This window comes from Athene cunicularia, assembly GCF_003259725.1.
Source record: "Athene cunicularia isolate RWA chromosome 4 unlocalized genomic scaffold, athCun1 chr4_part1, whole genome shotgun sequence".
Classification (NCBI taxonomy): Eukaryota; Metazoa; Chordata; class Aves; order Strigiformes; family Strigidae; genus Athene; species Athene cunicularia.
The window spans coordinates 29,939,853-29,958,683 of NW_020799098.1; the positions used below are offsets into that span (position 1 = coordinate 29,939,853).

The window sequence follows — 18,831 nt, forward strand, 5'->3', positions numbered from 1 at the left end:
GAGCATCAGTTGAAACTAGTAACACTTTCAAACCAAAACAAATACTTATTTATGCATAGTTGGACTATAGAACTCATTGTCATACAGCACTGTTATTCCTGAAATATTTATAAAAGAAAAGTTCCAACTGACTATTTACGCCCAAAAAGTATTTACAAGGAAAATTTCAGCACGGGCTTGCCCTGTTCTTATATATTCCCAAGGCATTTGGGATTTTTAGATCACTGTGAGAGACTGTACAGGACCAAGTGGAATTTCAACAGTATAGCTCTTAGGACAGGTATTACTGATTAAATAATTAATTCACAATTGTATATAACTAGAAAACATAATTTCATTTATTTATAAATCTGGACATTGCAAACAAATATTAAAATAGGTATTTGAGTTAAAGGCAAAATATCACCAACATTTCTTGTAAGATTTGTTTGAATGGAATCAGCTGAAATAGTACACTCTGTTTTAAGGATTTTTCACTGAACAGAGTAAGCAGCTCAGTGGATCCGGTTTTGGATTCACTCCAGGCACAGAGCCATAAAGAATGATGTGGTTTCAAGGACCTGAATCCAACATGCATGCAAGCAGGCATGTACACAGAAGAAGAGCCAAATAGGAGTGAAAGAGGAGATGTACAGCCTGATCTGGGCTCTCTGCCGGTTAATATGGAAAGTTTGTTCTGTGGCTTTTCCTATGCAAACACAAAGAGTGCTTTGAAAGTCTAAGCTTTTTAACTTGCTGCAGGTGCCAAGCAACGCAGAGCAATTTAACTTAGGAGTTCTATTTCTGAAGTTGCTAATGGTAAGATGGTGTAAAGATGTCGGTTTAATAGTATCACATTTTAACAGATTATTTTGCATGAAATAAAAGTGGGCCTGTGTCATGGTCCAGTTACTGAGGGAGATTTTAAAAATCAGATGAGTGCAAATTTTTTTTTTTTTTAATTCCCAATATTTCTTTACCTTTATTAGCTATGCAGCGCTCCCCCTCCCCTCGCACTGAATGGCACCACACCAATAGCCACCTGGGTTGGGTGTGAATAGACAAACTCTCGTGCACCTATTGAATCGTATAGAAAAAAATTTGGAGATGAAGTAAACCTGGTCTGGAGCCCAGCTTGATGATCCCATTCTGAAGCTCCCCTGTGTATCTGTGGTCGCTCTAGCTGCTGTTTCATGGTAGAATTGTCACATGTGGTAGCTGTGCTGTTTCGGTGCTGAGAGCATTTTTTAAGGCCTGTGGAAATACCTGTCCACTGCCTGCAAACTGAGGGACTCGGAAAGCCCATCGGAGTTGATAAGGCTGGAAGTGGAAGGCGCAGGACAGGAAATGTTAATCTCTTTCCTTCTGCTTCTAGCTGACAGCTAGATTTCAGAGCAGGATGGGGATTTGTGTCTGCGAAATTACAAGTCGTCTTGCACAAATCAAAAGAGACCGTGGTCATTTAACTGAGACCAGTATGCTTCTATGGAGATTTCCAAAGGGGTATTTAAACACAGGACTGTGCAACGGCAGAAGAACAAAATGTCATGCCTGCAGCTTCTAATGACTGGCATTGCAAATGATCCTCCTTAGGCAACCATCATCCATATACCATCAGCACAGGGAATTCTCAAGTACAGAGGATTTATAGTTTTGTGTTCAAAAATTAATGTCTAACTGAAACTTTTGAGAAATTTAAAGCAGGTGCTCCTTTTCAGGGAATATGGTTTCTTCTCAATGGCCTTGCAGCTTGAATTCATGTATCTCTCCATCTCTGGGTTGGACCATCTGTGTGTGCTCTTCCAAGTAAAAGTTGTGGGTTGTTTTCTTTCAGGGTGATGCATTTTTAGGCTTTTTATGATTGACCAGATAGAGAATGTATCTGTACGAATTTTTCTGAGAGAGGATAATTGCACTGTAGTTAAATTATAAGCACATTTTTAAAAAGAACAAGGAGCAGGTTTAACATTGCTCTTTGAAAGCAATAAAAATAAATTTGCTCAGTGGTACCAATAAGATATATGAGATTTTGACATTTGGTGTTCAGCATCAGCTTTGGAAATTAGAATGCACTGAAAGAAATTGGTCAGTGGAGAACTATTAGTGAAGATTTTCTAAGCTAAATTTTTTCCAAAAAGGCCAATAAATAAATAATACAGAGAAGAGCCTTCTATCCTGGAAGGAACATGAGGGCTACTAGAGTTAAGTCTTCAATCTTCAAACTAATTTATGCAAGCCTGAGCAAATAAACTTTAAAAACTTTTAAGTAATTTTAAAAAAATACTCGTATTCAGTCCATAAATATTGAGGACAATCTATTTCCTACAAGTATCAGGAAAATTACATTTTAAACTTTTGTAGACACAAATACACATTTTCACAGCACGGGTCCTCAAGCATCCTTGATGACAATTAAAAAGGCCATTCTTTTCAAGCACAGACCATTCTCCACAGTAGCTCCATCACCACACGACTCCCACCTTGCATCGCGCACACACACACGCTAGATCAAGAACTTGATCAGAATAACACACCATGCATTCCTCCAGAACACATTGCAAGCAGTATGTACATGGAATAGATGCACAAATCCTTAGTTCCTTGGGTCGTTGCTCAGGTGGTGCTGACGGTTCCAGCTTTCTGCCTGGGAGAACTATTTGTCTAGGAATACAACTTTAGGAAGAAGAAAGGAGCAGCCTCAACTTGAAAACACGTTATCAAAGTAAGGAGCTTTCTGAAATAGTTTTCAGTTAACATCAGAGGACCTGCAGGAATAGAGTGGAATTACAGCCTTCACGCTACAGACCCATTTACTCTCTCCAGCTCCCATTTACGGAATGGAAGCATGTGAGATTTCAAGGCAAAGAGTTGCACTGCTAACATGAAAGCCTGGGAGGACTTGGTGGAACCTTTGCTTTTAGACTGTGCGTGCACTGCCAGGAATCTAGGCAGGAATAAAACTCTGCTGTTCAAAACTGCCCCAGTGCCAAAAATGATGTACTAGATTAATTTCATTACTTTCTGTCAAAATCCAGATAGGCGTAAATAATGTGCAACTTGATGATGAGACTGAGAAAACTATTCTAAATTAATAACCTGTTATGAGGAATCTCTTAGTGTACTTTTTGTCTTAATAGTTCAATACAGAAATCTGGTAATGTTTTAAGGTAATATATAAACTTTATATAAGAATCTAGTCCACTGGGTAACGATAGCAAGTGAGATTGACTTGACCTGAAGCTTTTAGAGGTCGATCTACTGCTACTAAAGCATATTTTCCCCTGCTGACTGCTCACCTAAGCCTGTGTTACAGGTAAAAAAATAAATCTTTGTTTTACATGCTATCTATGCCAATCTTCTGCAGTTCTCAGCAGCAAACTCGTATCAGGGATCCGTTTATGTACATGACATTTCCACTGAGCAGAAGCTGCACAGTTTGACTGAGTATCACTGAGTTGTAGATGTTCGTAGTAATGCAAGACAGAAATGGGAGATCTCCTTTGGAGAATTTTCTGTGCTTGAAAGACAGTAAAGAAGGAAAATAACTCCATGATCTCTCCCTTCCTAACTGAGAATGATTCCCGGAAATATTTCAGAAGAAAATCTATCAATAAATGTTCCTTACTCCATTTTCTCATTCTCGAGAATTTCTTCTGACTCTCTTGCTAAAAGTTCACTTTCAAAGACTCGATGGTATGTGTCTCTGCAGTAGCCAGGGCTTTAATTTTTCTAATTCACCCTGACAGAGGGCAGATACTATATGCTACTTATTTTACTCATCTTGCGCTTGATATAATTCAAGAGTACTTTCTTGTAACCCTCGAGAGAAGATGACTTCAACAAGGAAAATAAATGGTGGGAAAGCTCATTTATGCATTCATCTATTGCATGTCCCCTGCATAAACTTCTTTCTGCAAAAGCAGAAGTGCACCTTAGCATGAGCAGACATGAGTTTGTGTATTGTTCCTATGGGATCAAGCATCTAAAAGAAGCTGGATTTCCCCTCCTTTGAGAATTTGCCTCCTCTAAGGCAGAGTGATGCCAGACCCTTAACATTTAAAACTTAGGACTAAACATTACAGCAAGGATTTCTTCAAGAACTACAGATGCGTGAGAAACAGGGTGTGGGGGCTGGAGAAGAAAAAGGTTGCCTTTTAGAGCAGTTTTAGTTTCTCAGTGTATGCTTGGCTCATCATCTTACTTTGCAATAGTAAGGCTTCATAATTAGCTTTTATAAACAAAGTCTTAACCTAGGACATAGATTGAAAAAACGAGAAGGAATGTTTCAAAATTCACAGTAAGTTTGCAAAAGTTGGCAACACTGACGAGAACTCAAGCTGATATCCAAAATCAGAAATCATTCAGTAAATTCTGGACCTTGGTCCCTTTGTGGGGAGAAAGAAGAGGGAATGCCCACCCTGTTGCAGCAGTGTAAGCCTCAAGTTGATGGTTTTTGTCCAGAGTCAGATGTTGCACTGACTGTTTCTGTGCAGCTTTCAGTTGGAGAAGGGGCATGTGCTAGACTTTGCTTGTTTTGCTTATAATATACCTTTTTTGTTTGTTTGTTTTTTTCTTTTCTTGTTTTTCAGCAACAGTTGGCCAAGAATATAAAATTTGGGCAGCCTCCACAAATGACAATTTCTGTGAGGACAATGGGGGAGGCAAACGCTAGTATAGAAGAGGATGTATTTCTCAGTAGCCCCATGGAAATTGAGACTCAGCAAGACACAGTGATCTCAGACAGTGGTAATAAAGTAAGCACTTTAAATTGATGTATTCATGGCTTTATAGAAGTACTAAAACAGTAAAATTCACTAGGGCGTAGCAGTTGTTTCCACTGAGGTGTAGCTGAGCTCAGCAGGCTGTTTTATGTGGGTGGGATCTCTTGGCTCGTGCTTCTTGGACTGGTGAGAGACGTGTGCTCTTGGCATCCTGAGCTGGGTCCCACAGAATTCCTGCTTTGAACGTTTGCTCTGGACTTCCAGCAATGCAGACATCACTTGCAGTGTAGCTAGAAGACAGTAAATTTTTCTGAGACAGAAAATGTTTTGAAATACAGACTTCCTAGCATAGAAAGCTGTGCACAGCATCAAATGACAAAAAGAGAATCATTGCAAAATGAGAGGGGTCTGGAGCCTAAATTTATAAAATCCTGGGTCTTGGGGTAAATATCCATATTTCTTATGAACAGGAACAAAACACAAAGAAGAGGGAGAAACATTTTCAGAATGTTCCCTAAATCCAAATGTCCAGTATAATTCAAATAATTATTCAGATTATTCATTAAGATTTTGATACCAGGAACTGCGGGCATTCAGGTGTCCAGAAAGGTCTTGTTCAGACAAAGAAACACAGTGAATGGTGAAGGCACTTGGGAAATACTCAAATGTGAGGCTGGTTCCAAGTGTTGCTGCAGTGGTTAAAGGGTTCACAGGAGACAGAGGGACATCTTTCTCTGCTCGGAGGAGGTTGACTGTGTGCCTGGGAACCCTTGGAGAATGCACGCAGCAACCCACCATGCACATGAAGCCCTTAAGATCCTGGAACAACACTGGGGCATGAGCCTTCACTAGGTATAGCTCATACCTGTGTTCAGCCAAACACACAGAAGGGAGATTTATGGCTGAGGCAGCCTAAATTCTTCATCAGTCTTCAAGGGGCAACATAGCTCCTCTGTGACCACTTCCTTCATGGCTGTGGTTGGATCTCTCCGGGAGCCAGGCATTTGGGGTAGGACCTGCATACTCACACCTCTCCCTCTGCAGTCTGAAAGGATAAAAATGAAGCCAGAGTAAGGTACATTTTTTCTGCTTCACAAATACTCCCTTCTGAAGCATTCGGTTGAGGTGAATCATGAGCACAAAGAGTGCAGTGGGACTGTGCACAGGTTTTGGCTGTGTACCTTGGTACTAGGCGAGACTTTGTGTTTGAGACCAGCATAGATTGAGACCAACAAATTCTCAGTCAGCCTTCTTGCTGGGTCCTGCAGGAGATCTGAATGTCACCTACTGACCTCCAGCTCAGAGGAGAAAATAATTCAAGCATTAAAAAGCCACTAGAGTATCTTTGTGTAATAAGGTGGGAGAAATTCAGTCCGTACCACCTCCTCTTTTAAATATTATGTTTTGAAAAGAAAATGAATGCCCATTTTGTATAATTCTTTTTCCAAATACTGAAGGAGCAAACATTGCTAAGAGGAGACTGCAGACACAAACAAACCTATGCTACATGCATAGGGTCAGCCAAAGCACTTGGTACTTTCCTTTTTTCTTTCTGCACACTACTCATTACCTGCTTTATCAGAGATTTCTGGTGCATGGCAGCTTGCCTAGTTTCTGCTCCCATCTCTGCTGTTGGCTTTGTAACTCCTTTGCATGTTTATCTGCATAGGTCCTGGGGGGACAGGGAGGCTTCTGTCAGGAGTTGGTGGCCAGGACCACATAGTGCTGCTCTACTTCAAACAGGTTTCCTGTGTTGCTTTGTGACTTCTGATTTTCCTGACTAACTTGGATTGATGGCAAGAATTCTGGGTTTCATTTAACCTGTGTTTGTAAAGCTGATTTTTTTTAGGCTTTATACTAACAATCATGTGCATCTGGTGTAATGGGATCCCTACATTCATTAGGCTATGAACTAATACTGTGATATAATGATTAAAAACAATGTTTCTCTGTGTGATGGTGTATTGGGTTTGTGTGGCAAGGTTTTCGTAGCATGTGAAACAACCGTGCAGACAACAAGGTCAGCGGAGAAGGAGGGGGAGGAGGTGCTCCAGGCACCGGGGCAGGTGGATACCCAAAGAAGGGTATATATAAGGATGCCGATGCAGTCACCCTGCAGCCCGTGGTGCAGACCATGGTGAGGCAGCTGTGCCCCTGCAGCCCATGGGTGTTAACAGTGGAGCAGATGCCCGCGTGTGGGGGACCCATGCTGGAGCAGTCTGTTCCTGAAGGACTGCACCCTGTGGGAGGGACCCACACTGGAGCAGTGTACCCATGGGAAGGACCCACATTGGAGAAGTTTCTGGAGAACTGTCTCCCATGAGAGGGATCCCACACTGGAGCAGGGGAGAGTATGAGGAGTCCTCCCCCTGATGAAGAAGGAGTGGCAGAGAAAATGTGTGATGAACTGGCCACAACCCCCATTCCACATTCCCCTGCACTGCTGGTGGGAGGAGGTAGAGAACATAGGAAGTAGAGTTAAGCCAAGGAAGAAGGGAGGGATGTGGGGAAGGCATTTTATTTCTCATTATCCCACTCTGATTTGGTTGGGAATAAATTAAGTTATTTTTCCCATGTTGAGTCTGTTTTACCTGTGATGGTGATTGATGAGTGATCTCTCCCTGTCCTTGTCTCCACCCACAAGCCTCGTGTTATATTTTCTTTTCCCTATCCAGTTGAGGAGAGGAGGGATAGAGCGGCTTTGATGGGCACCTGGTGTCCAGCCAGGGTCAACCCACCACAGATAAATGCTGCTTCAACCCCTGCACCTTAAAAATCCCCTCCTATGAGATGGCTTGGAGAGGGATGGTAGCTAAGGATTCCTAGTGACTGACAGGCTTTGGTTGCTCTGGAAGCACCTCTTTGCTTTGTGAGAAGGGTAGTCTTCAAGAATCTGGAGTTGAAACTCCTTGCAGCAGAGGTAATGCCTCGTCAGGTTCCTATGTATTTTTCTCAGGTGTAGTTTAGGAGAAAATAGTTATTAAGATCCGATTGAAATCCTACAAAGCTGTGCTCTTTCTTTTGATTTGGAACGTGGTTATCTTGTTAAGGAAGTGTGAGTGTTTTGCCTTTTGTAGTGTCTTGTAGCAGCAAGTGCTTCTGTGTAGACAGCAGTGATTCAAGAAGCATCAAAGATAAATTCATAGCATTTAGGAACAAGAATTTTTCATCTATCAATCCTTCAGTAAAAGGAAACAGAGTAAAACTACCCTAACATGCATGATTTCACAAGTCCTTTGAACCATATTTATTAGACCTGTTGCATTTTAATATCTAGCTGTGTTAATCTTGTTTTCTAGTCAACTGACACTCCAGATTTATTGAGAACAATGAATTTGCCTGGAACAGGACATGAAGTGGAAGAAAAGGTAAAAAAAACCTTTACACTTGGTTTGCACTGAGTTACTTTCTGATTTTAGTTATCAGAGGTCTGACAGTAATTTTTTGCTTTAATATATATGTCTTTGTTTCATTGATCATCCAAGACTTTGTGAATGTTTTGCAGTTTTGGGGCTAGTAAATAAACAATGATTGAGAAATCTGTAAGAGTTGATTGCAGGAAACAGCAGAACTCAGTCTCTGCCAGTCTTGCAGCATTCCTTCATTTGATGTATTAATCACAGAACCATAATTTTCCTAAGTACTTCTACTACTTTGTTATGTCTACATGTAATTCAATAAGTGTATGCAAAATGTTCCATCAGCTTTTAAGTAATTGGTTCCTTGATTAGCATATGTTTAACCTCAGGAGATTACAGAGCTGTCTTGAAAACAAGGTATGTGATTTTCTTTCCTTACAGAAGATGTTTTCTCCCTGTTTTTTTTTTCTGTCTTCTTTTTCCACTTGGATTGTGCAAAGTACGAGTCTCAGGATGATAGCTTCATGACTTATGGGGGAGACTGATGACAGGCTCACTCTTACAGGTCTTAGACATTCAGTTCCACTGTATTTATTCAAGTCTCAATAAATCACTTTGCTTGTGTTTGCATTTTCTCAACCCAAATATTTGAAGGGCAAGAGAGAAAAGCACCAGTCAAAGCAAGTATTGTCTGTCTTTATTTTTTGCTCTTCTTTGTGCTAGCTTGGACAATTCCACATGACGGTAGAGGGAAGGTTTTCCACAGGCACTGTGCCAGTCTGAGATCCAATACCGTAGTCATCTCCCATGCAGAGAGTACAACTCCATAGCTGTTTTATTATAATGCTTAAATAAGTCAATCTGATTTGCTCCTGCCTAAAGTCTATAAATTATTTAAAGATGTAGGTATTTTTTCCACAGTAAGCAAACTTTAAAACGTTCCAATATTTGATGTTGCTTAAAATCCTGCCTCTGCCCTTCCCATTCCCAACAACTTTAGAGTGGAGATAAGCTGTGAAAAAAATGTTAGAATGGTCTAAGTAATTTTAAAGTGAAAAGTTTAAAAATGTGTAGTAGTGGAAATAGAAAAGTGTTAATAGCTGTAACTTTTATATCCAAAGTTCATGATTTGTATAATAGAAAAACAGGGTTTGAAATGTTTCTGCTAATAACTCATTTGAATTTGAAACTGCAGAGGCTTTGTGTGTGTGTGTGTGTGCACACGTGTGCATGTGTGTATTATTTCTTTAAATGGAACTTCTTGTATTTGTGATACAAACAGGTTGCTCCAGTCAAATCATCTCGGCCAAAAAGACAATTTTCCTGTTCTGGCACAATTGAAACAATCAATTTGGATGCAGTTCCCCAGGCTGTTGCTCGTCTAGACAACAGTGCAGCTAAACACAAGCTGTCAGTGAAGCCAAAGAAGCAGAGGATGTCAAGAAAGCACAAGAGATTAACAAAGGTATTGAATCACTAGTCAAACAGCAAGAGGAGGGGGGTTGCTTTTGAAGCTGGGTACAAAATAACTCTGAGTGCACCAGGAGTAGCTATAGACAGAGAACTGTCTTCAGATGTGATTAACACTGTTAGAGACTGCTATTGAAAGCTTCTTCACCTAATCTTCTGTCTTCAAGGCAAAGCAAAGTGCATGCTGCTTTCATTTTGTTTTGAAACGAAGATAGGGACCTAAAGATGAAACTCTAGCTGGAGAGAAGATGCAAAGAAGTTTTAATATTGCCAGTAGAGACTTAGACCTGAAGTACTTCCACTAGGATTTTACACTGGGAGAGCTTTCTGATTCTAGTTTCTCAAGTGAAAAATTTAGGTCATAAAGATCCGAAGGATATCTGCCACTGTTAATGCTGCTGTGGTATAGGCAACCAGACAGTGCAAAATTTGATTGGGAAAAAAATTACATTCTCTAAAACTGGCCTGGATTCTGACAGTGATAATGATGTCTTATAACAAAGAATAAGACTTAAGTAACCCAGGTCTTGTTACAGCTGTAGAGTGAAATATCAAATTCTAGATTTGTACACTTACTGCATGGCTTTTTTGGTTTTTATCCTGATATCTTACTAGTGCTTGTAAATGGGACAAGACTATTCAATTAATACAGAGTTCAGGAGAGGCCACCGTCCTTTCTTCTGCACCATTGTATTTGCCTTTATCAGTCTTGCAATGAAGAAATTACATTTAAACCTCTTGTTTATGCAGAAGGTTTAACTGAAGCCAAATGATAGCTCAATAAATGATAGCTAGACAGGACATTAGCTGAGCTGTTTTCCTCAAGGAAAGTGCTGGGAAGCACTCTTCAGGTGCAGCTTATCTTCAGACCGGTTGCTACAAAGACAAGGAGTAAGCTGTGAAGATCTGCATTCAGATTATTGCAGGTGTTGCACGCACATGCCAGGGCTGTGGGGCAAGCTAGCCCATGCCTCAGTACAGCACAGTAACTGTATTGCTGGGGAGCTCTAGGTTCTCTGTCGATGGACGTTTCCACAGTTCCTGCAATAGATCTGGAGTCTCAACACAGCTAATGAGGAAAATATATGGCTGAAGATTTGTGAAAAGTAAACAAATTGTGTTTTCCTGAGAAGCGCTCTTTCCTGGCTAGCATTGCAGAGCTCTTTTCTGCAGGCAACATCTTCTGTCTCTGCAAGTAGCAGCTAGATTTGCCATGAAATAACTGGCAAAAGAGTGCCCTTAAGTAGGTCCTAATTATTTCAGGCTTAAAGGATGGTGTTTTAAGTAGTGGAACAGGCATATGAAACTAGTGCTCTCTTCCATGCGCTTCTGTAAATTTGAAATGGCATGTCTCAAACTGGATTTTCTCATGTACACCAAATGGCGATTCAATATTTAGCATTATACTATTATCGTTGGGATGTTTTCTTTCCTTTAAAGGCTATCATCTGAATAAGTGAGAGACTTAGGATCTATAATGATGTGATCCATCATTAGGGTGGGTGTGTTGGTTCTGGATCTCAATCATTGTTTTTTAAAAACAAAAAGTTGTTTTGAATTTGCAACTGATTGTTCATTCACTGCAAAGGATAACAAGCCAATAGGCAATATTCAGTAACTCTGAACTTGTCTCCAATTTTAGGGATCACAAAGTTTAACAATAACAGAATTTGAGCCAGAGGACTTAGAAACTCAGCTGTATGGAGACAGATACCCAGATTATAATGGACACATCATAGCAGATAAACTAATCCAGAACACAAATGAGCAGAAGCAGCTTCAGCTGGCAGAGGAAAAAAGAATTGAAGATCACTGGGGGATCTTAGAGGCCGAAAGGATAAGGCAGATTGTAGAAATGGAAGAACAAAGAGAAATGGAAGAACAAAGGTGCCAAGAACTTAAACAGATGCAGAAAGAGCAGGAGAGAAAGCGTTGTGAAGAAGACAGGAGGCACTATCTTCTTGAAGAAAAGACATCTTTGAAAATAGAAGAGCAAACATGCCATAAAGAGGAGAGAAGACTGCTGGAGGCTGAAAAGAGGCAAGAGCTGGAGGAGCAGAGGTGCCAGGAACTGGAGAATCAGAGGCAGAAGGAGTTGGAGGAACAACAGGGACAAGAGCTAGAGGAGCAGAAGAGCCAAGAACAAGAGGAGCAAGAGAGACGAGAGCTGGAGGAGCAGAAGCTCCAGGAATGGGAGGAGCAAGAGAGACAAGAGCTGGAGGAGCAGAAGCACCAGGAAAGGGAAGAACAACAGAGACAAGAGCTGGAGGAGCAGAAGCGCCAGGAACGGGAGAAACAACAGACAAAAGAGCTGGAGGAGCAGAAGCGCCAGGCACAGGAGGAACAACAGAGACGAGAGTTGGAGGAGCAGAAGTGCCGGGAAAGGGAGGAAAAACGGAGACAGCTGGAGGAGCAGAAGCACCAGGAAAGGGAGGAACAACAGAGAAAAGAGCTGGAAGAGCAGAAGCGCCAGGCACAGGAGGAACAACAGAGAAGAGAGTTGGAGGAGCAAAGGCGCTGGGAACAGGAAGAGCAGAGACGTCAGGAGTTGGAGGAGCAGAAGCATCAGGAAAGGGAAGAGCAGAGGCACAAGGAGCTGGAAGAGAAACAGAGACAAGAGCTGGAAGAGCAGAAGAAGCCAGAGCCGGAAGAATTAAGGCAACATGAGATTGAAAAACATTGTCAAGAGGAAGAAGAAAAAAATTGGCTGGAGGAACAAAAAGAACCCAAGGAACAAAATAAGGAAGAAAAACAGAGACGAGAACTAGAAGAGAAAGAGCTTCAAGAAGCTGAAATTAAACTGAGGCAGGAGAAGGAAGCTGAGAGCCTCAAACAACAGAAGAAACAGGAGGAACAAAGGCAGCATTTGAAAGAGAAAGGAGAAAAGATAGAGAAGGAACAATCCCAGCAAGTAATAGATAAGAAAAGGAAATGGGAAGAGCAGAGAAAACACAAGCTCACAAAACAAATGCACATGGAAAGTGCAGAGAGTGTGCAACAAGATGAACTGAAGCAGCCAAAGGAACAAAATGAACAAGAATGGAACAAGTTAGAAGAGCACAAGGTAGACACAGAAGGACAACATCTTCAGCAAAACCAAGAAAAATCCTTGGAACAGCAACAGGACAAGGATCGGTTGTGTTCTGGAGGGGCTGATAGGCATCCAGTAGAGGAGAAGCTCCAAGAAGGATCAATATCTCAGAAAGTCAAACAGCCAGAAAAAGGGAATAAAACAGCAGAAGTCCTAGCCCAGAAACTGAAGAGAGAAGTTGAGGCTCAGGAACAAAAGCGAATAGGGGAAGAACTTCGGTGGCAAGAGGTAGATGAAAGACAAACTGCATCCAGACCCTTCACGTTTCAAGTGTCTTCTGGAGATAAACAGATCATATTTCAGAAAGTCAATCTGAGTCCAGTCATGCCTGTCAAAGGGGCAGGAATCTCTTCTCCATCCATCAAAGAGAACAGGATGCATACTGCCACCAAGGGCTCTCATACACTCCCGTCATCTGTGTGTGTACCCCATACAGCTATTTTGGTTACAGGAGCACAGCTGTGTGGCACAGCAGTTAACTTGAACCAGATAAAGGACACAGCTTGTAAATCGTTACTTGGCTTAACAGAAGAGAGAAAAAATGTGGATATTCCTTCACCAGAGAAGGCTCGGAAAAAAACCCAGGATCCCAAATCCAGCAGCAGTAAAATGAAATATGCGCAAGAGACCTTGAACAACCAGGCTGTACTAGCTGAGTGGGCCTCTATCCGCTCCAGAATCCTAAAGAATGCAGAAAACAGTAAATACAACGAGAGAGACCGAGTAAGTGTCTGCAGACACAGTGATGACTGGACACCCCGAGGACGGGGTGCTCCTCATGGCAACTTGAGGAAAACCCTCTCTGCAAATGCAAAGTTCTCGATAACACCAGCATGGCAGAAATTTTCAGAAGCTTCAAAAACCAATTCAGATGCTGAGAACATAAATGCGGCGAAAGGCAATGAAGCAGTGGCTGTGGGAAGAATCACCACCTCATCTGCAGATTCGAAGGAGGGTGTGGCTTCCACTTCTAAGGATAATTTAACTGAAAAGTCTAAGGAGACAATGGAAATCCACAGTGAAAAAACGGACAACACAGAAGGCTGTAAATTTGCAAAAGATCTTCCGTCTTTTCTTGTTCCAAGTTTTCCTCATTCTCTGGGTAAAGAATTACCCCAGCCAGAACTGCCCAGTGCTCTGGAAAATCAGCAGAGTAACAGCACAAAAAAAGCAGATAAACCAGCACCAAATGGAGAAGAAAATGTTTCTCCTTTTGGGATAAAGTTACGAAGGACAAACTACTCTTTACGTTTCCATTATGATCAACAGGCAGAGCAAAGGAAAAAGAAAAGATACAGTGCAGGAGATAGTTTTGATGGTGTGCCTGACCCACTAGTTACGGCAGAAGGGGAGAAGGAATCTGCTGTTTTTGCTCCACAAGAGAGTACATCCCCTGGTATGGGGAGAGGGAATGTCCCTGGTAATTTAAAAGACTCAAAAGACTCTTCAGTTACTGTGGTGGAGATCTCACAACCAGCAGGCACACCAGTGGTCCTACCAGCTACTGGCCACAGTTCTTTACCCCATCATGAGAAACCAGCATGCAAGTCACTGGTCCCACAGAAACCTGCTTTAGCTCCAAAGCCCACCAGCCAGACGCCACCATCATCTCCCCTCTCTAAAATTAACAGATCAAACCTAGCTGATATGTTGGCGCAAAGGTTGGTTAAAACCGAGTCAGAGGGTGGCTGGAGAAAAGAGGACAGAGCAAATGTGGTGCACCCTCCACCATCCAGTGAGTGCAAAAATGAAGAGGAAGAAATCAGAGAAAAGAAGTCCTTTTTCCCATCGATAAGTATTCCATGGAGAGAAAAAGACAAAAAGCCTGAGCCACTGAAGAAAGGTATGTATTTTTCAAAGGTCATTTATTTATTTTCTGCATTTTCAAAATGAGATACTGGAGGTGCAGAGGAAGAAATTTGGGTTTAAGATAAATATTGAGACGTTACTTGTGGAGTACCACTACTCTGCTTTGGGTTGTCTGAACCAATGGGCCTTCCCATCCCCACAGTTTAGTTCAGATACACACAAACTCAGTGTGACCCATGCAACCTGCTTAAGGAGGTTCATTTCAAGGAGGTAACTGAAGTGTGTCTCTGTTTTCCTGGACAAAGATGTTAGTTAGTCAGATGAGGGACTCTGTGTTCCATGTGTAATGGTCTTAGCAGAGCAGAGGAAGTAATTTTTATACTTTATATTGTGTCTGTTTTTTAGAAATATTACCTAGCCTAAAAAGTATTAAGATCTAGGTCCCTTATAGTGCCTACTGGGCAAATTCTCTATCTATCTAACTCAATGTAGTTGGAGACAGGAATCAGCATTTCAGAAGCATTCTTCAGTAACAGAGACAATTACAGTAGCCATAGGTCTCTTCAGAGGAAGGTTGAAAGCCCCTGTGTCCTGAAGTAGTTTTCTGTACAGGAGTAAAAAATTACCCTTTCAGTGTAAGGACACTCAGAAGAGCAAGGCAGGAATTCAACATTTAATTGGGAAATTCAAATTTTTTCCATTCTTGATTTTTGCAAGCATCAGGATATTTCTAAAACTGTATCTTGGTGGAACTGCTGATTATTTTTACAAATTTTTACACTTTTTCCTCTCACTTCCATTTTTAAATAAGGATTTATGGAAACTTGTTGGAGGCACAGCTGCCAGCGTGGGAGAGCAGGGCGCAAGCCAGTTGAGGGTTTCTGTGCTCACTCTGCTCTGCAGGAGCACCTTTGCACCCCACTTTTGCTCACTGCCACTTACACTTCTGTACTGGGTGCTACCCCCTATTTCATGCAGCATACAGAAATTCAAGCGCTCGAGTGATGATTTAAAAGGGAACACTTTCTTTTTAAGAGGGACTGCATTTACAGGAGTACATCATTTCAACCCCCTTCTTCTTGCTAAAGTTCAGACACTCCTCTTCCCTTAATTATAGCTGGAAAACCAGGGAACTGCAGTACACAGTGGCAGGATCCCTTTCATCAGGGTTATAAACTATCAGTGCATATGTATCACTCACTTAAATGTCTCACACAGTGCAAATATTTGTAGTAAATAAGGCTATAAGCGTAAGTGTCTGGGGGTAGGCTTTTTCACCAAAAAAGGATAAATCTGAACAGCTGTATGAATGTGTTTAATTAGGTCTTATTCTTAAGGCATAAAAACTGTTTCAGGATTTGACATACAGTCCATGAATGTCTGTGAATGGCATGTCATGCAATGGGTTTAGCTCCAGACTTGTTACAAGGTAGAGAAGTTGTACAGGTTTGTTTGAGACAAGAGATGTGCATTACTCAACCCATTCTTGTCATGTTTTCTTTCAGAAAAGCCCATCCTCCAGAGCAGGCACTCTTTAGATGGCTCTAAATTGATGGAAAAAGTTGAAACTTCACAACCACTTTGGATTACATTAGCGCTGCAAAAGCAAAAGGGATTTCGTGAGCAGCAAGCTACAAGGGAAGAGAGGAGACAAGCCAGAGAGGCGAAGCAAGCAGAGAAGTTGGCTAAAGAAAATGTAAACAATCTTTAGAAACCTGCCCATTAGAAATACTGATACCATAATTATAACTGTTCAGCTAGTTTTATTATGTGAAAGCAATTTTTTTTTTTTTTAAAGTTTGGTTTGTAAGATTTCATAAAACCTAAAATGATAGTGAGTAAAATGTAGTTTGAAAGTTTGGAGTTGCCTTTTGCAAAACTGAGACCTCCAGGAGAAAATACTGTGCAATAGTTTAGTGTAAAATTCTGATGCCTTAATATCGGGTGGTAGTTAATGGCAATTACAAGCACAACCAGTGTATGCAACATGGTTCTTTCGAAGCTTGAGTAAATAATACGTTAAGCCTTAATGCTTGGGAAATAACAGCTGGAATACTCGTCTGTAGGTGAATATAGGTGAATATTAGTAAGTTTGAATTTATTTCTATTTTAACATGTATTATTTGGATAAAATGCAGATGAAGGAAAGACAAGAACCATTATGTGAATCATCCAAATGCCTAAAGAAGGCACTGAATTCAAGTATCACTTCTTTCCTGTTCTCTAAATAGCTGTTTACTATCCATGGTTTTCTATAAGTATGAAAAACACTTCTACTTACAGTACAGATGTGATGATACACAAACAGTGATGCTGTATATAGATACCACAGATGGTAAAAAGGGAGATTATGTGAATAACTAAGTGTATTTTGATGTTTGTTATGAAATCCAAATTTCTGAGGTACACATGCATAATTACAGAGATTAGATAACTGGTGGAAGAAAACAGCAGTGGGTGTGAAGTTGCCCACAGATGCAAGCTGTGTTTCGGTGCTGTATTTGACAGGTAGGGCTAGCTTAAACTGTTCAGTATTTTGATTGAAATGACATATAAATTCAACTTCGTGTTTGTGGTTTCTGTAGTCTCTAATAACTGTTAGTTTTAGAAGTATCAGAGTGTTTTGATCCTTTGCTGAAAAGGAAGGTGAAGTAAAGGACAGGTGATGAATGATCAAGCATGACATCTCTTACTTGTAGCCATTATGTGACACTGTTTCTCATTTAGCAGTTTTCCTTCTCTGTTCTAGGCTGCTCTAAGTAATCAGTCAGATAATAAAAGCAGCAGCAGCAGCAAAACAAGCACACTGCAGAAATCTGCAACTCAAGAAGGGGAAAAGAAAATTGAGACTGCAGTGTCAAGACTAGAAAGAAGGGAGCAGCTAAAAAAGTCCAACACCCTTCCAACTTCTGTGACAGGTACAGTGAGAGATTGAGACTTACTCTAGGAATTATGCACTTATGGTATTGCATGTTTTTGAGAAAGTGAATGATTTTTTTTTTCCTCCTATACTACTATTAGAATCACAAATGTATTTGCTTTCAGCAAGGAGCAGTGCAGCTTGTCCCAGTATCATGTGCTGGCCATTAGACTGGATGTATATAATTTTAACAGTTTTTTTAAAAGTTGCACTACTGCCTTTGCTTAGAAATGTCACAGTTAAAAAAATCAGGCTGTCTTCCCAAGCCATATCCAACAGTATTTTTGGAACATGACTAATGCACATTAGGGGGATTTGATTTACTGTAAATTGCAATTGCAGTACTGTTTTGCCTTTAGGTTGGGGGTTAGCACAGAGGGGGAATGATACTTAACTTCTACAAAGTGTATTTGTATAGGAAAAGAAGCCTAATGTGTTCTTCCCACACCTCCCAGTTTGCCAGGTAGAAATACTCCAGCATATCTGGAATGAGTGTTCTCATTTCATTAAAAAAAAATGCAAAAACTAACCAATTCAGTTAAGGCAGCCTGTCACTTTGAATTCAGAACTTCTCACTTTCCAGTCAGGTATCTGGCATAGAAGGTTGGAACCAGAATCTAATACTTTGTCGCCACAGTTAAGCTGAAACAATTATATATTCAAAAGGCAGGCATAATAAAATAAATACTTCCCCAAAGGGCATATTTGGGGTAGTATAAGGTGATTGTTGACTTGCCTGGTATTTCTCTAGCCAACATTAGTAAATCCATGTATCAGCTGAACCTATTCAGTACCACTCCAAGCCCAGAACTGTGGAATGCACCTGTTGAAAGCAACAAGGTACTTCGTCTGATCTGTAATAGTAAAGGCTAGAACAGTGCTACCCCTACATTACAGACTGTTCCAAGCTGCACAACCCCTACGCATGCCTACATTCAGTTGGTTTTGCAGCTGTATGTCCACACTGCAGCTGTATGCCAGTGCTGATATCCCTGAGAACTTGTTTTATTTGCAACATCGTGGGTCAGACTAGATGATCTTTAAAGACCCAAACCATTCTAAGACCTCCCATAGATTGCCAAAACTTGCCTGCTCCTAGTTAGCCTGCTTCGGTGTCCAAACCAGCTTTGGAGGTAGGCAGCTGGAGCAGCTTTACAGCATTCCTGTCAGCTTGTAACAGGGCTCTATTGCAGCCCCCCTGGAAAGATTCACTAGTGTGATGTTATGCGGTACGTGATCAATTCTAGCAGAAATCAAACTCTAGCACAATAGATGACACCAAATTAGATCAAAGAAGGGCCAAAACTCAATTATCCTTAGTAGGTCTGTCAGCACTAGAATGAGTTTCAGGAGGAAATTCAGGATGAATTACTGACCTTGAATTACCTAAAGTGAAAGCATAGAACTGTGTTGGCCCTAAAGGAAATAGTGACTGGAGTTCTGTGTGATTACTGGCTACATTTGGAGGTAGGTAACCATGAC

At 41.0% G+C, this 18,831-nt stretch overlaps 1 protein-coding gene across 11 annotated transcripts in view; it reads left to right on the forward strand.

Annotated features, from left to right (window-relative positions):
• Positions 1-18,831, forward strand: part of KIAA1211 (KIAA1211 ortholog) — a 134,898-nt gene that overhangs the window by 111,930 nt on the left and 4,137 nt on the right. For 4 of the 11 annotated variants that reach the window (XM_026846858.1, XM_026846866.1, XM_026846860.1 and 1 more), the window contains 6 exons: positions 4,569-4,733; positions 8,000-8,068; positions 9,342-9,524; positions 11,172-14,463; positions 15,935-16,125; positions 17,179-17,347. In XM_026846858.1, the coding sequence (XP_026702659.1) occupies positions 4,569-4,733; positions 8,000-8,068; positions 9,342-9,524; positions 11,172-14,463; positions 15,935-16,125; positions 17,179-17,347 (4,069 nt within the window). The remainder of the gene's footprint in view (positions 1-4,568; positions 4,734-7,999; positions 8,069-9,341; positions 9,525-11,171; positions 14,464-15,934; positions 16,126-17,178; positions 17,348-18,831) is intronic. The other 7 variants (XM_026846861.1, XM_026846862.1, XM_026846863.1 and 4 more) reach the window with 7 other exon arrangements.